The sequence below is a fragment of the Oncorhynchus keta genome, unplaced genomic scaffold, assembly GCF_023373465.1.
Source record: "Oncorhynchus keta strain PuntledgeMale-10-30-2019 unplaced genomic scaffold, Oket_V2 Un_contig_1863_pilon_pilon, whole genome shotgun sequence".
NCBI lineage: Eukaryota > Metazoa > Chordata > Actinopteri > Salmoniformes > Salmonidae > Oncorhynchus > Oncorhynchus keta.
Window position 1 is genome coordinate 407,501 of NW_026281022.1, and position 20,611 is coordinate 428,111.

Consider the following 20,611-nt stretch of genomic DNA (forward strand, 5'->3'; position numbering starts at 1 on the left):
GTATAGTGGAGACGGACCCACCGGTTGCCCTGTATGTTACAGAGAGCTTGTAGTCCCATCCACCATACTACCAGGTGTGAAACAGGAAGGGTATGCTAATTTGGTATAGAGCAGACCTTGCTCACTCCATTAAATTCATCAAAACAGGAACATTTTACATTTGACTAGACATTCAAAAGGAAATGATCTTAACAGAGAAAAATGTCCTCCTGTGTGCTACCTATATCCCCCCACTAGAATCACCATACTTTAATGAAGACAGATTTTCCATCCTGGAGGGGGAAATCAATCATTTCCAGGCCCAGGGACATGTACTAGTCTGTGGCGACCTTAAATGCCATAACCTTCCGTGGCCTCCAACTGCTCTTAAACGCTAGTAAAACTAAATGCATGCTCTTCAACCGATTGCTGCCCGCACCCACCTGCCCGACTAGCATCACTACTCTGGACAGTTCTGACTCCTTCCAGACTCATATTAATCCAAAATTAAATTTAGAATCGGCTTCCTATTTCGCAACAAAGCCTCCTACACTCACGCTGCCAAACATACCCTCGTAAAACGGCCTATTCTACCGATCCTCGACTTCGGCGATGTTTACAAAATAGCCTCCAACACTCTACTCAACAAACTGGATGCTGTCTATCACAGTGCCATCCGTTTTGTCACCAAAGCCCCATATACCACCCACCACTGCGACCTGTATGCTCTCGTCGGCTGGCCCTCGCTACATATTCGTCGCCAGACCCACTGGCTCCATGTCATCTATAAGTCTTTTCTAGGTAAAGCTCCGCCTTATCTCAGCTCACTGGTCACCATAACAACACCCACCCGTAGCACGCACTCCAGCAGGTATATCTCACTGGTCATCCCCAAAGCTAACACCCACTTTGGCCGCCTTTCCTTCCAGTTCTCTGCTGCCAATGACTGGAACGAATTGTAAAAATTGCTGAAACTGGAGACTTATATCTCCCTCACCAACTTTAAGCATCAGCTATCTGAGCAGCTTACCGATCATTGCACCTATACACAGCCCATCTGTAAATAGCCCAACCAAAAACCTACCCCACCCCCATATTGTTTTTATTTACTTTTTTGCTCTTTTGCACACCAGTATTTCTACTTGCACATCATCATCTGCACATCTATCACTTCCGTGTTAATTTGCTACATTGTAATTACTTTGCTTCCATGGCCTATTTATTGCCTTCCCTCCTTACTCCATTTGCACACACTGTATATAGATTTTTCTATTGTGTTATTGACTGTATGTTTGTTTATCCCATGTGTAACTCTGTGTTGGTTTTTGTTGCACTGCTTTGCTTTATCTTGGCCAGGACGCAGTTGTCAATGACAACTTGTTCTCAACTGGCCTACCTGGTTAAATAAAGGTGAAATATATAAATATTAGAACCTGACCCCCTCAGCACACAGGGAGACAAACACCTGCCTGGAGGTGACAGCATTCCCATATGCCCCCCTAGGCACAACTATGACAACATAACCAACAAAAACGGGTTACAACTCCTGCAGCTCTGTCGCACACTGGGTATGTACATAGTCAATGGTAGGCTTCGAGGAGACTCCTATGGTAGGTACACCTGTAGCTCATCTCTTGGCAGTAGTAGTCTAGACTACTTTATCACTGACCTCAACCCAGAGTCTCTCAGAGCGTTCACAGTCAGCCCACTGACACCCCTATCAGACCACAGCAAAATCACAGTCCATTTGAACAGAGCAATACTCAATCATGATATATCAAAGCCAAAGGAACTGAGTAATATTAAGAAATGCTATAGATAGAAGGAATGTTGTGTGGAAACCTAATAGTGAAGGTGTAAATTTGGCTGTAGAAAATGTTAACAGTATATTTGATCTCTCAGCTTCCCTATCTATTCTAAAAATTTCAAACAAAAAACTGGAGAAAATGAACAACAATGACAAATGGTTTGATGAAGAATGCAAAAACCTAAGAAAGACATTGAGAATCCTGTCCAACCAAAAACCTAGAGAACCAGAAAACCTGAGTCCACGCCTTCACTATGGTGAATCACTAAAACAATACAGAAATACACTACGGAAAAAGAAGGAAAGGCTTGTTAGAAATCAGCTCAATGTAATTGAAGAATCCATAGAATCAAACCACTTCTGGGAAAATTGGAAAACACTAAACAAACAACAACACGAAGAATTATCTATCCAAAATGGAGATGTATGGGTAAACCACTTCTCCAATATTTTTGGCTCTATAACAAAGAACAAACAGCAAAAACATATACATGATCAAATACAAATCTTTGAATAAACTATTATAGACTACCAGAGCCCACTGGATTGATTCTCCAATTACCTGGAATGAACTACAGGACAAAATAAAAACCCTCCAACCAAAAAAGGCCTGTGGTGTTGATGGTATCCTCAATGGAATTATCAAATATACAGACAACAAATTCCAACTGGCTATACTAAAACTCTTTAACATAATCCTTAGCTCTGGCATCTTCCCCAATATTTGGAACCAAGGACTGATCACCCCAATAACTACCGTGGGATATGCATCAACAGTAATCTTGGGGAAATCCTCTGCATTATCATTAACAGCGGACTCGTACATTTCCTCAATGAAAACAATGTACTGAGCAAATGTCAAATTGGCTTTTTACCAAATTATCTTACGACAGACCACGTATTCACCCTGCACACCCTATTTGACAAACAAACCAAAACATAGGCAAAGTCTGCTCATGCTTTGTTGATTTAAAAAAAGGCTTCGACTCAATTTGGCATGAGGGTCTGCTATACAAATAGATGAAAAGTGGTGTTGGGGGATAAACATACAACATTATAAAATCCATGTATACAAACAACAAGTGTGGGGTTAAAATAGGCAAAAACACACACATTTCTTCCCACAGGGCCGTGGGGTGAGACAGGGATGCAGCTTAAGCCCCACCCATATATATCAACGAATTGGTGAGGGCACTAGAAAAGTCTATAGCACCCGGCCTCACCCTACTAGAATCTGAAGTCAAATGTCTACTGTTTGCTGATGATCTGGTGCTTCTGTCTCCAACCAAGGAGGGCCTACAGCAGCACCTATATCTTCTGCACAGATTCTGTCAGACCTGGGCCCTGACAATAAATCTCAGTAAGACCAAAATAATGGTGTTCCAAAAAAGGACCACAAATACAAATTCCATTTAGACAGCATTGCCCTAGAGCACACAAAAAACTATACATAACTTGGCCTAAACATCAGCGCCACAGGTAACTTCCACAAAGCTGTGAACGATAAATTCTACAACCACATATGTAAAAGGAAGTGATTCCCAAACCTTCCATAGCAAAGCCATCACCTACAGAGAGATGAACCTAGAGAAGAGTCCCTTAACCTCTTGAGACTCTAGGGGCAGTATTTCATTTTTGGATAAAAAGACGTGCCCGTTTTAAGCGCAATATTTTGTCACGAAAAGATGCTCGACTATGCATGGAATTGATAGCTCTGGAAAGAAAACACTCTGACGTTTCCAGAACTGCAAAGATTTTCACTGTGAGTGCCCTAGAACAAAAGCTTCAGGCAAAACCAAGATGTTTCTGCAACCAGGAAATGAACAGGATTTCTGAGGCTACGTTTTGCATTATCTCCTTATATGGCTGTGAATGTGACAGAAATGAGCCTACCCTTTCTATCGTTTCCCAAGGGTTCTGGAGCATTGTGACGTATTTGCAGGCATATCATTGGAAGATTGACCATAAGAGACTACATTTGCCAAGTGTCGGCACGGTGTCCTGCGTGGAAATTGGTGCGCAAAACTCAGCTGCTGGTATTTTTCCATGGGATTCTGAGAAAAACCATGCTTCCACGAACGGCATATCAATGAAGAGATATTTGACAAAACACCTTGAGGATTGATTCAAACAACGTTTGCCATGTTTCGGTCGATATTATGGAGTTAATTCGGAAAAAGTTTGACGTTTTGGTGACTGAATTTTCGGTTAGTTTCGGTAGCCAAATGTGTAGTAACAAACGGAGCGATTTGTCCTACACAAAGAATCTTTCAGGAAAAACTGGACATCTGCTATGTAACTGAGAGTATCCTCATTGAAACATCTGAAGTTCTTCAAAGGTAAATTATTTAATTTGATTCCTTTGCTGGTTTTTGGGAATATGTTGCGTGCTAAATGCTACGCTAAATGCTAAGCTAGCCATCAACACTCTTACACAAATTATTGATTTTCTATGGTTCAAAAGCATATTTTGAAAATCCGAGATGACAGTGTTGTTAAGAAAAGGCTAAGCTTGAGAGCAGGCATATTTATTTCATTTCATTTGCGATTTTTAGAAATCGTTAACGTTGCGTTATGGTAATGAGCTTGAGGCTGTAGTCACGATACCGGATCCGGGATGGCTCGGCGCAAGAGGCTAAGCAAGCTGGTCCTGGGGCTCTGTTCACAATCACAAACAGAGTGTCACACCCTGACCATAGTTTGCTTTGTATGTTTCTATGTATTGGTTGGTCAGGGTGTGAGCTGGGTGGGCATTCTAGTTTACATGTCTAGTTTGTCTAGTTCTATGTTTGACCTGATATGGTTCTCAATCAGAGGCAGGTGTTCATCATTGTCTCTGATTGGGAACCATATTTAGGTAGCCTGAGAGTCAGCCCCAAAAATTTCTTGGGGGGAGGCTCACAGGGAGTATGGCTACGCCAGGTAGGAGACCTGAGCCAACTTCCTGTGGTTACCGGGGGACGAGAGAGACCAGGCAGGCACCGTGTTATGCTGTGAAGCGCACGGTGTCCCCAGTGCGGGTGCATAGCCCGGTGCGGTACATTCCAGCTCTGCGTATCGGCCGGGCTAGAGTGGGCATCGAGCCAAGTGCCATGAAGCCGGCTCTACGCATCTGGTCTCTAGTGGGTCTCCTTGGGCCGGCTTACATGGCACCAACCTTGCGCACGGTGTCCCTGGTTCGCCTGCATAGCCCAGTGCGGGCTATTCCACCTCGCCGCACTGGCAGGGCAACCGGGACCATTCAACCGGGTAAGGTTGGGCAGGCTCGGTGCTCAAGAGCTCCAGTGCGCCTGCACTGCCCGGTCTATCCGTCACCACCTCCACGCACCAGCTCTCCGGTGGCAGCCCCCCGCACCAGGCTGTCTCTCCGGTCCATCCTTACAGGGGCTCCCTCCTCTCCAGCGCTGCCGGAGTCTCCCGCCTCTCCGGCGCTACCAGATCCTTCCTCCTCTCCAGCGCTGTCGGAGTCTCCCGCCTCTCCGGTGCTACCAGAGCCGTCCTCCTCTCCAGCGCCGCCAGTGCCACCCGTCTGCCCAGCGCCGCCAGTGCCGCCCGTCTGCCCAGCGCCGCCAGTGCCGCCCGTCTGCCCAGCGCCACCAGTTCCGCCCGTCAGCCCAGCGCCACCAGTGCCGCCCATCTGCCAGGAGCCGCCAGTGCCGCCCGTCTGCCAGGAGCCGCCAGTGCCTCCAGTCAGCCAGGGGCCGCCAGAGCCCCTCTGTCCCGAGCTGCCCCCCTGTCACGATCAGCCACCCCTATGTCCAGAGCTTCCGCCCCTCTGTCCAGAGCTTCCACCCCTCTGTCCCGAGCTTCCGCCCCTTTGTCCTGAGCTGCCGCCCCTCTGTCCCGAGCTGCCGCCCCTCTGTCCCGAGCTGCCGCCCCTCTGTCCCGAGCAGCCGCCCCTCTGTCCCGAGCAGCCGCCCCTCTGTCCCGAGCTGCCGCCCCTCTGTCCCGAGCTGCCGCCCCTCTGTCCCGAGCTGCCGCCCCTCTGTCCATTGAGAAGAGTTGCCATGGTGAGGAGGCCATGGAAGCGGACAAGGTGGGGGGGGGTACTGTCACACCCTGACCACAGTTTGCTTTGTATGTTTCTATGTTTTGGTTGGTCAGGGTGTGAGCTGGGTGGGCATTCTATGTTACATGTCTAGTTTGTCTAGTTCTATGTTTGGCCTGATATGGTTCTCAATCAGAGGCAGGTGTTCGTCATTGTCTCTGATTGGGAACCATATTTAGGTAGCCTGTTTGGTGTTGGGTTTTGGTGGGTGATTGTCCTTGTTACTGTCTCTGTGTTACTTTGCACCAGTATTAGGCTGTTTACTTTGTTTCATTAAACATGGATTGCAATAGCCACGCCGCATTTTGGTCTCTACTTCACCTAAAGAGAACCGTTACACAGAGCCCCAGGACAGCAACACAATTAGACCCAACCAAATCATGAGAAAACAAAAATATAATTACTTGACATATTGGAAAGAATTAACAAAACAACTGAGCAAACTAGAATGCTAGTTGGCCCTAAACAGAGAGTACACAGTGGCAGAATACCTGACTACTGTGAATGACCAAAACTTAAGGAAAGCTTTGACTGTGTACAGACTTAGTGAGCATAGCCTTGCTATTGAGAAAGGACGCCGTTGACAGACCTGGCTCTCAAGAGAAGACAGGCTTTGTGCATACCGCCCACACAATGAGGTGGAAACTGAGCTGCACTTCCTAACCTCCTGCCCAATGTATGACCATATTAGAGATACATATTTCCCTCAGATTACACAGATCCACAAAGAATTTGAAAACAAATCCAATTTTGATAAACTCCCATATCTACTGGGTGAAATTCCACAGTGTGCCATCACAGCAGCAAGATTTGTGACCTGTTACAACAAGAAAAGGGCAACCAGTGATGAACAAACACCATTGTAAATGCAAATCATATTTATGTTTATTTATTGTCCCTTTTGAACTTTAACCATTTGCACATCGTTACAACACTGTATATAAATATATATATTTAATATTTTACATTTGTAATGTATTTATTATTTTGGAACTTCTGTGAGTGTAATGTTTACTGTTCATTTTTATTGTTTATTTCACCTTCCAGTCAGTCACTGATTACATCTCTGGTATATTCATGTTTCATTGATGACATCTGCCAACCAATCAAGTTACAGTGATGGCACCTGTGGTCCAGTGACGATTCAGTGATGATGGTAGTAAGGCTTTGCAAATAAATGGGCCTAAATAAAACATAATCTCCTTTCTTCCTCTCTCTCCTCCACCTCTCCTTCCATGTCTATTTCTCTCCTCCTCTCTCTCAACCTCTCGTTCCATGTCTATTTCCTCTCCTCCTCTCTCTCCTCCACCTCTCAACCTCTCCTTCCATGTCTATTTCCTCTCCTCCTCTCTCTCCTCCACCTCTCAACCTCTCCTTCCATGTCTATTTCCTCTCCTCCTCTCTCTCCTCCACCTCTCAACCTCTCCTTCCATGTCTATTTCCTCTCCTCCTCTCTCTCCTCCACCTCTCAACCTCACCTTCCATGTCTATTTCCTCTCCTCCTCTCTCTCCTCCACCTCTCAACCTCTCCTTCCATGTCTATTTCCTCTCCTCCTCTCTCTCCTCCACCTCTCAACCTCTCCTTCCATGTCTATTTCCTCTCCTCCTCTCTCTCCTCCACCTCTCAACCTCTCCTTCCATGTCTATTTCCTCTCCTCCTCTCTCTCCTCCACCTCTCAACCTCTCCTTCCATGTCTATTTCCTCTCCTCTCTCTCCTCCACCTCTCAACCTCACCTTCCATGTCTATTTCCTCTCCTCCTCTCTCCTCCACCTCTCAACCTCTCCTTCCATGTCTATTTCCTCTCCTCCTCTCTCTCCTCCACCTCTCAACCTCTCCTTCCATGTCTATTTCTCTCCTCCTCTCTCTCCTCCACCTCTCAACCTCTCCTTCCATGTCTATTTCCTCTCCTCCTCTCTCTCCTCCACCTCTCAACCTCACCTTCCATGTCTATTTCCTCTCCTCCTCTCTCCTCCACCTCTCCTTCCATGTCTATTTCCTCTCCTCCTCTCTCTCCTCCACCTCTCAACCTCACCTTCCATGTCTATTTCCTCTCCTCCTCTCTCCTCCACCTCTCAACCTCTCCTTCCATGTCTATTTCCTCTCCTCCTCTCTCCTCCACCTCTCAACCTCTCCTTCCATGTCTATTTCTCTCCTCCTCTCTCTCCTCTACCTCTCAACCTCACCTTCCATGTCTATTTCCTCTCCTCCTCTCTCTCATCCAACCCTCTCAACCTCTCCTTCCATGTCTATTTCCTCTCCTCCTCTCTCTCCTCCACCTCTCAACCTCTCCTTCCATGTCTATTTCCTCTCCTCCTCTCTCTCCTCCACCTCTCAACCTCACCTTCCATGTCTATTTCCTCTCCTCCTCTCTCCTCCACCTCTCCTTCCATGTCTATTTCCTCTCCTCCTCTCTCTCCTCCACCTCTCAACCTCACCTTCCATGTCTATTTCCTCTCCTCCTCTCTCCTCCACCTCTCAACCTCTCCTTCCATGTCTATTTCCTCTCCTCCTCTCTCTCCTCTACCTCTCAACCTCACCTTCCATGTCTATTTCCTCTCCTCCTCTCTCTCATCCAACCCTCTCAACCTCTCCTTCCATGTCTATTTCCTCTCCTCCTCTCTCTCCTCCACATCTCAACCTCTCCTTCCATGTCTATTTCCTCTCCTCCTCTCTCTCCTCTACCTCTCAACCTCACCTTCCATGTCTATTTCCTCTCCTCCTCTCTCTCCTCCACCTCTCAACCTCTCCTTCCATGTCTATTTCCTCTCCTCCTCTCTCTCCTCCACCTCTCAACCTCTCCTTCCATGTCTATTTCCTCTCCTCCTCTCTCTCCTCCACCTCTCAACCTCACCTTCCATGTCTATTTCCTCTCCTCCTCTCTCTCCTCCACCTCTCAACCTCTCCTTCCATGTCTATTTCCTCTCCTCCTCTCTCTCCTCCACCTCTCAACCTCACCTTCCATGTCTATTTCCTCTCCTCCTCTCTCTCCTCCACCTCTCAACCTCACCTTCCATGTCTATTTCCTCTCCTCCTCTCTCTCCTCCACCTCTCAACCTCTCCTTCCATGTCTATTTCCTCTCCTCCTCTCTCTCCTCCACCTCTCAACCTCACCTTCCATGTCTATTTCCTCTCCTCCTCTCTCTCCTCCACCTCTCAACCTCTCCTTCCATGTCTATTTCCTCTCCTCCTCTCTCTCCTCCACCTCTCAACCTCTCCTTCCATGTCTATTTCCTCTCCTCCTCTCTCCTCCACCTCTCAACCTCACCTTCCATGTCTATTTCCTCTCCTCCTCTCTCCTCCACCTCTCAACCTCTCCTTCCATGTCTATTTCCTCTCCTCCTCTCTCTCCTCCACCTCTCAACCTCTCCTTCCATGTCTATTTCTCTCCTCCTCTCTCTCCTCCACCTCTCAACCTCTCCTTCCATGTCTATTTCCTCTCCTCCTCTCTCTCCTCCACCTCTCAACCTCACCTTCCATGTCTATTTCCTCTCCTCCTCTCTCCTCCACCTCTCCTTCCATGTCTATTTCCTCTCCTCCTCTCTCTCCTCCACCTCTCAACCTCACCTTCCATGTCTATTTCCTCTCCTCCTCTCTCCTCCACCTCTCAACCTCTCCTTCCATGTCTATTTCCTCTCCTCCTCTCTCCTCCACCTCTCAACCTCTCCTTCCATGTCTATTTCCTCTCCTCCTCTCTCTCCTCTACCTCTCAACCTCACCTTCCATGTCTATTTCCTCTCCTCCTCTCTCTCATCCAACCCTCTCAACCTCTCCTTCCATGTCTATTTCCTCTCCTCCTCTCTCTCCTCCACCTCTCAACCTCTCCTTCCATGTCTATTTCCTCTCCTCCTCTCTCTCCTCCACCTCTCAACCTCACCTTCCATGTCTATTTCCTCTCCTCCTCTCTCCTCCACCTCTCCTTCCATGTCTATTTCCTCTCCTCCTCTCTCTCCTCCACCTCTCAACCTCACCTTCCATGTCTATTTCCTCTCCTCCTCTCTCCTCCACCTCTCAACCTCTCCTTCCATGTCTATTTCCTCTCCTCCTCTCTCTCCTCTACCTCTCAACCTCACCTTCCATGTCTATTTCCTCTCCTCCTCTCTCTCATCCAACCCTCTCAACCTCTCCTTCCATGTCTATTTCCTCTCCTCCTCTCTCTCCTCCACCTCTCAACCCTCCTTCCATGTCTATTTCCTCTCCTCCTCTCTCTCCTCTACCTCTCAACCTCACCTTCCATGTCTATTTCCTCTCCTCCTCTCTCTCCTCCACCTCTCAACCTCTCCTTCCATGTCTATTTCCTCTCCTCCTCTCTCTCCTCCACCTCTCAACCTCACCTTCCATGTCTATTTCCTCTCCTCCTCTCTCTCCTCCACCTCTCAACCTCACCTTCCATGTCTATTTCCTCTCCTCCTCTCTCTCCTCCACCTCTCAACCTCTCCTTCCATGTCTATTTCCTCTCCTCCTCTCTCTCCTCTACCCTCAACCTCACCTTCCATGTCTATTTCCTCTCCTCCTCTCTCCTCCACCTCTCAACCTCTCCTTCCATGTCTATTTCCTCTCCTCCTCTCTCTCCTCTACCTCTCAACCTCACCTTCCATGTCTATTTCCTCTCCTCCTCTCTCTCATCCAACCCTCTCAACCTCTCCTTCCATGTCTATTTCTCTCCTCCTCTCTCTCCTCCACCTCTCAACCTCACCTTCCATGTCTATTTCCTCTCCTCCTCTCACTCCTCCACCTCTCTCAACCTCTCCTTCCATGTCTATTTCCTCTCCTCCTCTCTCTCCTCCACCTCTCAACCTCTCCTTCCATGTCTATTTCCTCTCCTCCTCTCTCTCCTCTACCTCTCAACCTCACCTTCCATGTCTATTTCCTCTCCTCCTCTCTCCTCCACCTCTCAACCTCTCCTTCCATGTCTATTTCTCTCCTCCTCTCTCTCCTCTACCTCTCAACCTCACCTTCCATGTCTATTTCCTCTCCTCCTCTCTCTCATCCAACCCTCTCAACCTCTCCTTCCATGTCTATTTCCTCTCCTCCTCTCTCTCCTCCACCTCTCAACCTCACCTTCCATGTCTATTTCCTCTCCTCCTCTCACTCCTCCACCTCTCAACCTCACCTTCCATGTCTATTTCCTCTCCTCCTCTCTCTCCTCTACCTCTCAACCTCACCTTCCATGTCTATTTCCTCTCCTCCTCTCTCTCCTCCACCTCTCAACCTCTCCTTCCATGTCTATTTCCTCTCCTCCTCTCACTCCTCCACCTCTCAACCTCACCTTCCATGTCTATTTCCTCTCCTCCTCTCACTCCTCCACCTCTCAACCTCACCTTCCATGTCTATTTCCTCTCCTCCTCTCTCTCCTCCACCTCTCAACCTCTCCTTTCATGTCTATTTCCTCTCCTCCTCTCTCTCCCCTTCACAACTCCCTTTCTCTCCTCCTGTCTGTCTGGAGGTGAGTTGAAGGTCCAGTTGAGGGTCGATGGGGGTTTGGCTCCTAAATGCCTTCACTCTGCTGCTTCAGGGAATCAAGTTCTCCTGAGTGATGGCTTTGGGGACCTGTGTGTGTGTGTCTGTGTGTGTGTGTCTCTGTGCGTGTGTGGCTCAGATTCTCCCGAGTTCTGTATTTGGGGTCTAGAGAGGCCATTGGGAGATGCGAAACACAGCATAAGGTGTACGCATGTGTGAACCTGCGTGTGTGTTCACCTCAACCTTAGAATAGGTCAGGGATAGTATGACCTAATGTCACCTCTCATCACATCCCTACTCCTGTGTCCATATCGTTAGTGTCACGTCACTTCATACACAACCTGTTATGATCCATGTCAACTTTCCTTCCATCTACCAGGCTGAACTTAGTAATGACAGCAGCAATGATAGAACCCCATAAACAGGAGGAAAGATGATGGACTATGATGGGCTTGATTTGGTTCACCTGGTACTCAGCATGATCTAACTTGGAATACGCCATCCACCTTCTCTATTTTCACCTCATACCTCTTTTCACAGAGAGATTCTAAACCCATTAACTCAATCCCATCTCGTTACACTGCACTACAAAAGGTGCAGCTACACGGATATTTAGACCTAATGCTGCATCCCCGTAATCCAATAATCTGATGTTATGCCGACATTTAAGGATGAGAAGGAATAGAGATGGTATGAAAGAGCCTTGGCGTTGTATGTACCAAGTGTCTCAGAGTCGGAGGGCTGATTTAGGATCAGTAATGCCTTGTAGATCACAATGAATAAGATTTCATATACAGAGGGGACCTGACCCTAGATCAGCACTCCTACTCTGAGATGCCTGATACATATGAATCCTGAGGTGTTCGGGGCTGACAGGTATACATCTGTAAATATCCTGCATTTATTATTAGTATACAGCTCAGTCAACACTAGAGAGGTTTCCATGGCAGGGACAATACCAGGTGCTGACAAGGATTAACTACCTTGGAAAATATGCACACACACACACACACACACACACACACACACACACACACACACACACACACACACACACACACACACACACACACACACACACACACACACACACACACACACACACACACACACACACACACACACACACACACACACACACACACACACACACACACACACACACACACACACACACACACACACACACACACACACACACACACACACACACACACACACACACACACACACACACACACACACACACACACACACACACACACACACACACACACACACACACACACACACACACACACACACACACACACACACACACACACACACACACACACACACACACACACACACACACACACACACACACACACACACACACACACACACACACACACACACACACACACACACACACACACACACACACACACACACACACACACACACACACACACACACACACACACACACACACACACACACACACACACACACACACACACACACACACACACACACACACACACACACACACTTCAAACAGAGTCCTCAGACAGAGACGTGAGTCTGACGCCTGCCTTATCAAACACCTTTACAAACTTCAGGGGTCAGGTCACACTGTGCGTGTTTATGTGTGTGTGTGTGTGCGAATTTGGAGGTTAAATCATGACCAGGGGGACAGAAAGAAAATCAACTGCTTCCAATTTAGATAGAATCTGACATGATGACATCACAATAGGGACAGACCGAATCTGCATGGACAGAATTTACTGTAACATGATGACATCACAACAAGGCCAGTGGGAATTTGACATGATGACTTCACAATAGGGTTCAGACAAAATCTACAATGATAGCATTTGTTATAATGAAATCCCTGTAGGGCCACACTGAATATGGCATGAGGACATCACAATAGGGCCAGACAGAATATTTTATAACTTTATAAAAAAACAAATACCAAAGATGACTAGCTACAGGTTTACAGATTGAACAAGCAGACAATTCAGGCATCAACGGCTTGTTGTTTTGATTCTCAATTTCCCCCAGTGCAATAGTATTCTGAAACATCCAATAGGCTTCATCTGTGAACCAACAGGAACCCAGTGACTTACCAGAGTGTCCTGACCAGACAACCATGGTATAACATCCCATGACCCGCCTTTCCTCTCTTTCCTTTTCACTCTGTCTCTCTCCCTTTCCCTCTCTCCCTCTCTCCCTGTCCCCCTCTGCCTCACTCCCTCACTCCTTATCCCTCTCCCTCTCTCTTTTTCAAACTATCTAACCCATTCCTTACCTGGTGTGAGTTTCCCCAATGCAGTACGTATCCTCCTCTCTGTTATCCGTAGCAATGTCTCTAAATCCATGAGCGACACAAACACCCTCCATGGACCCCCGGTTATATCTCTCCACTCCCCCTTCCCTATATCACACCCAGGGCTAGGAATATCTCTGTTGTGTCACACAGTCATCAGGACCTCATAAGAAACACTGAGAGAGAGAGAGAGAGAGAGAGAGAGAGAGAGAGAGAGAGAGGGGGAGAGAGAGAGAGAGAGAGAGAGAGAGAGAGAGAGAGAGAGAGAGAGAGAGAGAGAGAGAGAGAGAGAGAGAGAGAGAGAGAGAGAGAGAGAGAGAGAGAGAGAGAGAGAGAGAGAGAATGGCCACCAGGAATGTTGTTGACTGGGGTCCTTATAAGTCTGTCTACTGGCTCCACTTCTGATGCTGTTGAAGTATGCTTAGCAGAGATATCTGCACTGGTATCTGTCCTCAGTTCCACACTCACTATGACAACATATAGACCTGAAGGGAAAGCTCTAAACCCTTACCACGCACGCACACTTACACACACTCACGCATAAACTCACATGGGGAAATGTGTGGGGTTATGGGTAATGTAGGCCAGGCTGCATAAAACGTGGAAATAAAGGTGTTGCAGCGAGGAGTTATAGGTAAAGTAGTCCAGGGATCAACATTCTGTGGAAATGTAGGCCATTCAGTCGTGGGTTTGTTATTGTTACAGAAGGGGGGCTGAGTTTGTGTTGCAGTGAGGAGCAAGCGAGGACATGGGGGAATCATAAGCAGCTTTCAGATACTGGATAATGTATTAGAGAACAAACTAAACATGAAAACAGAAGAAGAGAAAACATAGATGTACATCAGTGTAGAGTGACTGTTTAAAGCTATGTGTCTGCTGTCATGACGTTGGCCTGGGAGGTAGGTTTATGACGGTCATAAATACCTCTTCCCCCCTTTTCCTCTCTCTACCCTACTGATGTTACATTTGCAAAAACCTTGGTTAAAATTAACATAGAGATTCTGGGAGCATCAGAAGGTGGGGGGGAAATGAACTATATTCTGGTAATCCAAACAATTGAACATATGCGGGCGGTGGTACTTAATGAATATGATGTCAGTTCGGTTGTCATCTGACACATTCTCATCAATGATCAGATGACATAAACTCTACAGTGGAAAGTCTACACATCAGAGTTATCGGATTCACATGGAATTGTTGTTCAATTTAAATGTTTGAATATGAAATTATTCGTGATGTGATGAAATGTGACTTTAGCTTCTAAAATGTGAGATTTGGGTTTTCATAAGATAGGGCTGCTCAATCAGTGGCCCGCCCCTGTGAAGGGACATGGGCTATAAAACTTTTCAAACACGCCCTCCTCTCCCTTCCTATATAAGCCCTTGACGACAATATAACTTCCTGTTCCGAGAGTGTAGGACAACGGTCCTATGTCAGAATGGTTCAGATAATAACTACAGAATGAAGCCAACATCAGCGTGAGCTTTGGTTGTGAATGGTATGAACTTTGAACTCTTATTCACTACAGAAGTGATACGTCCTAGCCGTTGAGTTAGCAACAGCAGATGCAACGAGGGTTAGGAAGGAACAAACAGAGTATCCCGTCTATCACCCAACGACGTTACTACAACGTATCCAATTGACAACCAGAGACATTCTTCAAAGGACTCGGTTTGGCAACACAGCCTTCCATCTACTACCAACCTACAGCTAACTTTGTAGGGACACACAATTCAGTCCCATTCAAAATACTATTTTCCCTAACCCCTAACCCTAAACTTTACCCTAACTCTGACTCCTAACCCTAAAACGAACCCTTACGTATTTCTAACCTTAACTCTAAACCACCTAGAAATAGCATTTGACCTCGTGGGTACTAACAAAATGTCCTCAGTTGGTCAAATTTTTGATGTTTACTATTCTTGTGGGCACTTCTGGTCCCCACAAGAATAGTTAAACACACACACACAGACACACACACACAGATTCACATGGGGGCACTGCACCACAACATCTAATTTACAACCTAACGATTGTATCTGTAGCTTTTATTTTAAGTAAGCATTTCACTGTAAGGTCTACCTACACCTGTTGTATTCGGCGCATGTGACATACAATTTGATTTGATTTGAAATAGAGAAATTTATATTTCTGAACCCTCTTGGACATAAGCAGCAGTGAGATAAGAGAAGACCCTCATTGATTTAACAATTATTTAAACAAATTTACATTTTGCTCTGTCAGAATTATACAGAACACGTCATCAACTGTGATGTCATCAATTGGAATCTGTTAAAATGACCAAACAAGTCCTTTGTGATGTCATAATGAGACTAATTTAGAATGGTAAACAAAGTCCTTTGTGATGTCATAATGAGAAACCATCAAAATGGTCAACTGAACCCTGTAATGTCATTAGGTAAAAAGAATCCATCACAATGGCAAGTACAGGAAGGTGTATGCCATCTAAACTCCTCTTAGACATACAGAACAGGAGAGGCAGCAGGGCAAACCGCAGCACGTTATGTATTGGGCACACGCCTTTAACACCAGCCAGCAGACAAAGAGGAAGTGTGGTGGGTGGTAAAAATATATATGCCTCAGGCCCGGGCCACAGAGTCACAGAAGAGAGAGATAGAGAGAGCGAAACAGAGAGACATGAAACGAGAGAGAAAGAGAGAAGAGAATAGAGAAGAGAGCTACCACTTACCACTATTGATTTGATATTGCGCATACGCAAACATAGACATACACTTAAATACACACACACATATATGCACACACACACACACTGACATGTCAACCTCAGAAGTATGAACTCACACAGGACTTGTACTAATAGTGCAGTTCAGAGAAAAAAGAGAAATGGCCAATTCAGCAAATCTCCCTTTTCTCTTATTTTTCTAGTCTGGGGCTGGGCAGCTCAATGTATCATTGTATATAAAGGTGTTTTCTGTTCTGGGCCTGTCCAGCTCAATGTATCTTGTATATAAAGGTGTTTTCTGTTCTGGGGCTGTCCAGCTCAATGTATCTTGTATATAAAGGTGTTTTCTGTTCTGGGGCTGTCCAGCTCAATGTATCTTGTATATAAAGGTGTTTTCTGTTCTGGGGCTGTCCAGCTCAATGTATCTTGTATATAAAGGTGTTTTCTGTTCTGGGGCTGTCCAGCTCAATGTATCTTGTATATAAAGGTGTTTTCTGTTCTGGGGCTGTCCAGCTCAATGTATCTTGTATATAAAGGTGTTTTCTGTTCTGGGGCTGGGCAGCTCAATGTATCATTGTATATAAAGGTGTTTTCTGTTCTGGGGCTGTCCAGCTCAATGTATCTTGTATATAAAGGTGTTTTCTGTTCTGGGGCTGTCCAGCTCAATGTATCTTGTATATAAAGGTGTTTTCTGTTCTGGGGCTGTCCAGCTCAATGTATCTTGTATATAAAGGTGTTTTCTGTTCTGGGGCTGTCCAGCTCAATGTATCCTTGTATATAAAGGTGTTTTCTGTTCTGGGGCTGTCCAGCTCAATGTATCTTGTATATAAAGGTGTTTTCTGTTCTGGGGCTGTCCAGCTCAATGTATCCTTGTATATAAAGGTGTTTTCTGTTCTGGGGCTGTCCAGCTCAATGTATCCTTGTATATAAAGGTGTTTTCTGTTCTGGGGCTGTCCAGCTCAATGTATCTTGTATATAAAGGTGTTTTCTGTTCTGGGGCTGTCCAGCTCAATGTATCCTTGTATATAAAGGTGTTTTCTGTTCTGGGGCTGTCCAGCTCAATGTATCCTTGTATATAAAGGTGTTTTCTGTTCTGGGGCTGGGCAGCTCAATGTATCCTTGTATATAAAGGTGTTTTCTGTTCTGGGGCTGGGCAGCTCAATGTATCATTGTATATAAAGGTGTTTCCAGTCTGGGGCTGGGCAGCTCAATGTATCATTGTATATAATGGTGTTTTCTGTTCTGGGGCTGTCCAGCTCAATGTATCATTGTATATAAAGGTGTTTTCTGTTCTGGGGCTGTCCAGCTCAATATATCATTGTATATAAAGGTGTTTTCTGTTCTGGGGCTGTCCAGCTCAATGTATCATTGTATATAATTGTGTCAATAGGCAGACACTAAAATCACAATGCACTGGTGTGTCAGAACATCAGCTGTTACCTCTGTCCTGTTGTCAGGTCACATCAGTTGTTACCTCTGTCCTGTTTTCAGGTCACATCAGCTGTTACCTCTGTCCTGTTTTCAGGTCACATCAGCTGTTACCTCTGTCCTGTTGTCAGGTCACATCAGTTGTTACCTCTGTCCTGTTGTCAGGTCACATCAGTTGTTACCTCTGTCCTGTTGTCAGGTCACATCAGTTGTTACCTCTGTCCTGTTGTCAGGTCACATCAGTTGTTACCTGTTTCCTGTTGTCAGGTCACATCAGCTGTTAGCTCTGTCCTGTTGTCAGATCACATCAGTTGTTACCTGTTTCCTATTGTCAGGTCACATCAGTTGTTACCTGTTTCCTGTTGTCAGGTCACATCAGTTGTTACCTGTTTCCTGTTGTCAGGTCACATCAGTTGTTACCTGTTTCCTATTGTCAGATCACATCAGTTGTTACCTGTTTCCTGTTGTCAGATCACATCAGTTGTTACCTGTTTCCTGTTGTCAGGTCACATCAGTTGTTACCTGTTTCCTATTGTCAGGTCACATCAGCTGTTACCTCTGTCCTGTTGTCAGGTCACATCAGCTGTTACCTGTTTCCTGTTGTCAGGTCACATCAGTTGTTACCTGTTTCCTATTGTCAGATCACATCAGTTGTTACCTGTTTCCTGTTGTCAGATCACATCAGTTGTTACCTGTTTCCTGTTGTCAGGTCACATCAGTTGTTACCTGTTTCCTATTGTCAGGTCACATCAGCTGTTACCTCTGTCCTGTTGTCAGGTCACATCAGCTGTTAGCTCTGTCCTGTTGTCAGGTCACATCAGCTGTTACCTCTGTCCTGTTGTCAGGTCACATCAGTTGTTACCTCTGTCCTGTTGTCAGGTCACATCAGCTGTTACCTCTGTCCTGTTGTCAGGTCACATCAGTTGTTACCTCTGTCCTGTTGTCAGGTCACATCAGTTGTTACCTCTGTCCTGTTGTCAGGTCACATCAGCTGTTACCTCTGTCCTGTTGTCAGGTCACATCAGTTGTTACCTGTCTCCTATTGTCAGGTCACATCAGCTGTTACCTCTGTCCTGTTGTCAGGTCACATCAGCTGTTACCTCTGTCCTGTTGTCAGGTCACATCAGTTGTTACCTCTGTCCTATTGTCAGGTCACATCAGTTGTTACCTCTGTCCTGTTGTCAGGTCACATCAGTTGTTACCTCTGTCCTGTTGTCAGGTCACATCAGTTGTTACCTCTGTCCTGTTGTCAGGTCACATCAGTTGTTACCTCTGTCCTGTTGTCAGGTCACATCAGTTGTTACCTCTGTCCTGTTGTCAGGTCACATCAGTTGTTACCTCTGTCCTGTTGTCAGGTCACATCAGTTGTTACCTCTGTCCTGTTGTCAGGTCACATCAGTTGTTACCTCTCTCCTATTGTCAGGTCACATCAGTTGTTACCTGTCTCCTATTGTCAGGTCACATCAGTTGTTACCTGTCTCCTATTGTCAGGTCACATCAGTTGTTACCTCTGTCCTGTTGTCAGGTCACATCAGTTGTTACCTCTGTCCTGTTGTCAGGTCACATCAGTTGTTACCTCTGTCCTGTTGTCAGGTCACATCAGTTGTTACCTGTCTCCTATTGTCAGGTCACATCAGTTGTTACCTGTCTCCTGTTGTCAGGTCACATCAGTTGTTACCTCTGTCCTGTTGTCAGGTCACATCAGTTGTTACCTCTGTCCTGTTGTCAGGTCACATCAGCTGTTACCTCTGTCCTGTTGTCAGGTCACATCAGTTGTTACCTCTCTCCTATTGTCAGGTCACATCAGTTGTTACCTCTGTCCTGTTGTCAGGTCACATCAGCTGTTACCTCTGTCCTGTTGTCAGGTCACATCAGCTGTTACCTCTATCCTATTGTCAGGTCACATCAGTTGTTACCTCTGTCCTGTTGTCAGATCACATCAGCTGTTACCTCTGTCCTGTTGTCAGGTCACATCAGTTGTTACCTCTGTCCTGTTGTCAGGTCACATCAGTTGTTACCTCTGTCCTGTTGTCAGGTCACATCAGTTGTTACCTCTGTCCTGTTGTCAGGTCACATCAGCTGTTACCTCTGTCCTGTTGTCAGGTCACATCAGCTGTTACCTCTGTCCTGTTGTCAGGTCACATCAGCTGTTACCTCTGTCCTGTTGTCAGGTCACATCAGTTGTTACCTCTGTCCTGTTGTCAGGTCACATCAGCTGTTACCTCTGTCCTGTTTTCAGGTCACATCAGTTGTTACCTCTCTCCAGTTGTCAGGTCACATCAGTTGTTACCTCTGTCCTGTTGTCAGGTTACATCAGCTGTTACCTCTGTCCTGTTGTCAGGTCACATCAGTTGTTACCTCTGTCCTGTTGTCAGGTCACATCAGTTGTTACCTCTGTCCTGTTGTCAGGTCACATCAGCTGTTACCTCTGTCCTGTTGTCAGGTCACATCAGTTGTTACCTCTGTCCTGTTGTCAGGTCACATCAGTTGTTACCTCTGTCCTGTTGTCAGGTCACATCAGTTGTTACCTCTGTCCTGTTGTCAGGTCACATCAGCTGTTACCTCTGTCCTGTTGTCAGGTCACATCAGTTGTTACCTCTGTCCTGTTGTCAGGTCACATCAGCTGTTACCTCTGTCCTGTTTTCAGGTCACATCAGTTGTTACCTCTGTCCTGTTGTCAGGTCACATCAGTTGTTACCTCTGTCCTGTTGTCAGGTCACATCAGCTGTTACCTCTGTCCTGTTGTCAGGTCACATCAGTTGTTACCTCTGTCCTGTTGTCAGGTCACATCAGTTGTTACCTCTGTCCTGTTGTCAGGTCACATCAGTTGTTACCTCTGTCCTGTTGTCAGGTCACATCAGTTGTTACC

At 46.2% G+C, this 20,611-nt stretch overlaps 1 protein-coding gene across 2 annotated transcripts in view; it reads right to left on the reverse strand.

Annotated features, from left to right (window-relative positions):
* LOC118363155 (fibroblast growth factor 14-like) overlaps positions 1-20,611 on the reverse strand; it is a 73,930-nt gene that overhangs the window by 31,609 nt on the left and 21,710 nt on the right. Inside the window, exon 1 of one of the 2 annotated variants that reach the window (XM_052504022.1) lies at positions 13,593-13,723. The exons of the other annotated variant lie outside the window; for it this stretch is intronic. Within the exon in view, the coding sequence (XP_052359982.1) occupies positions 13,593-13,662 (70 nt within the window). The 5' untranslated portion in view covers positions 13,663-13,723. Of the gene's footprint in view, positions 1-13,592; positions 13,724-20,611 lie in introns of those variants that run through there. 2 annotated transcript variants of the gene reach the window in all.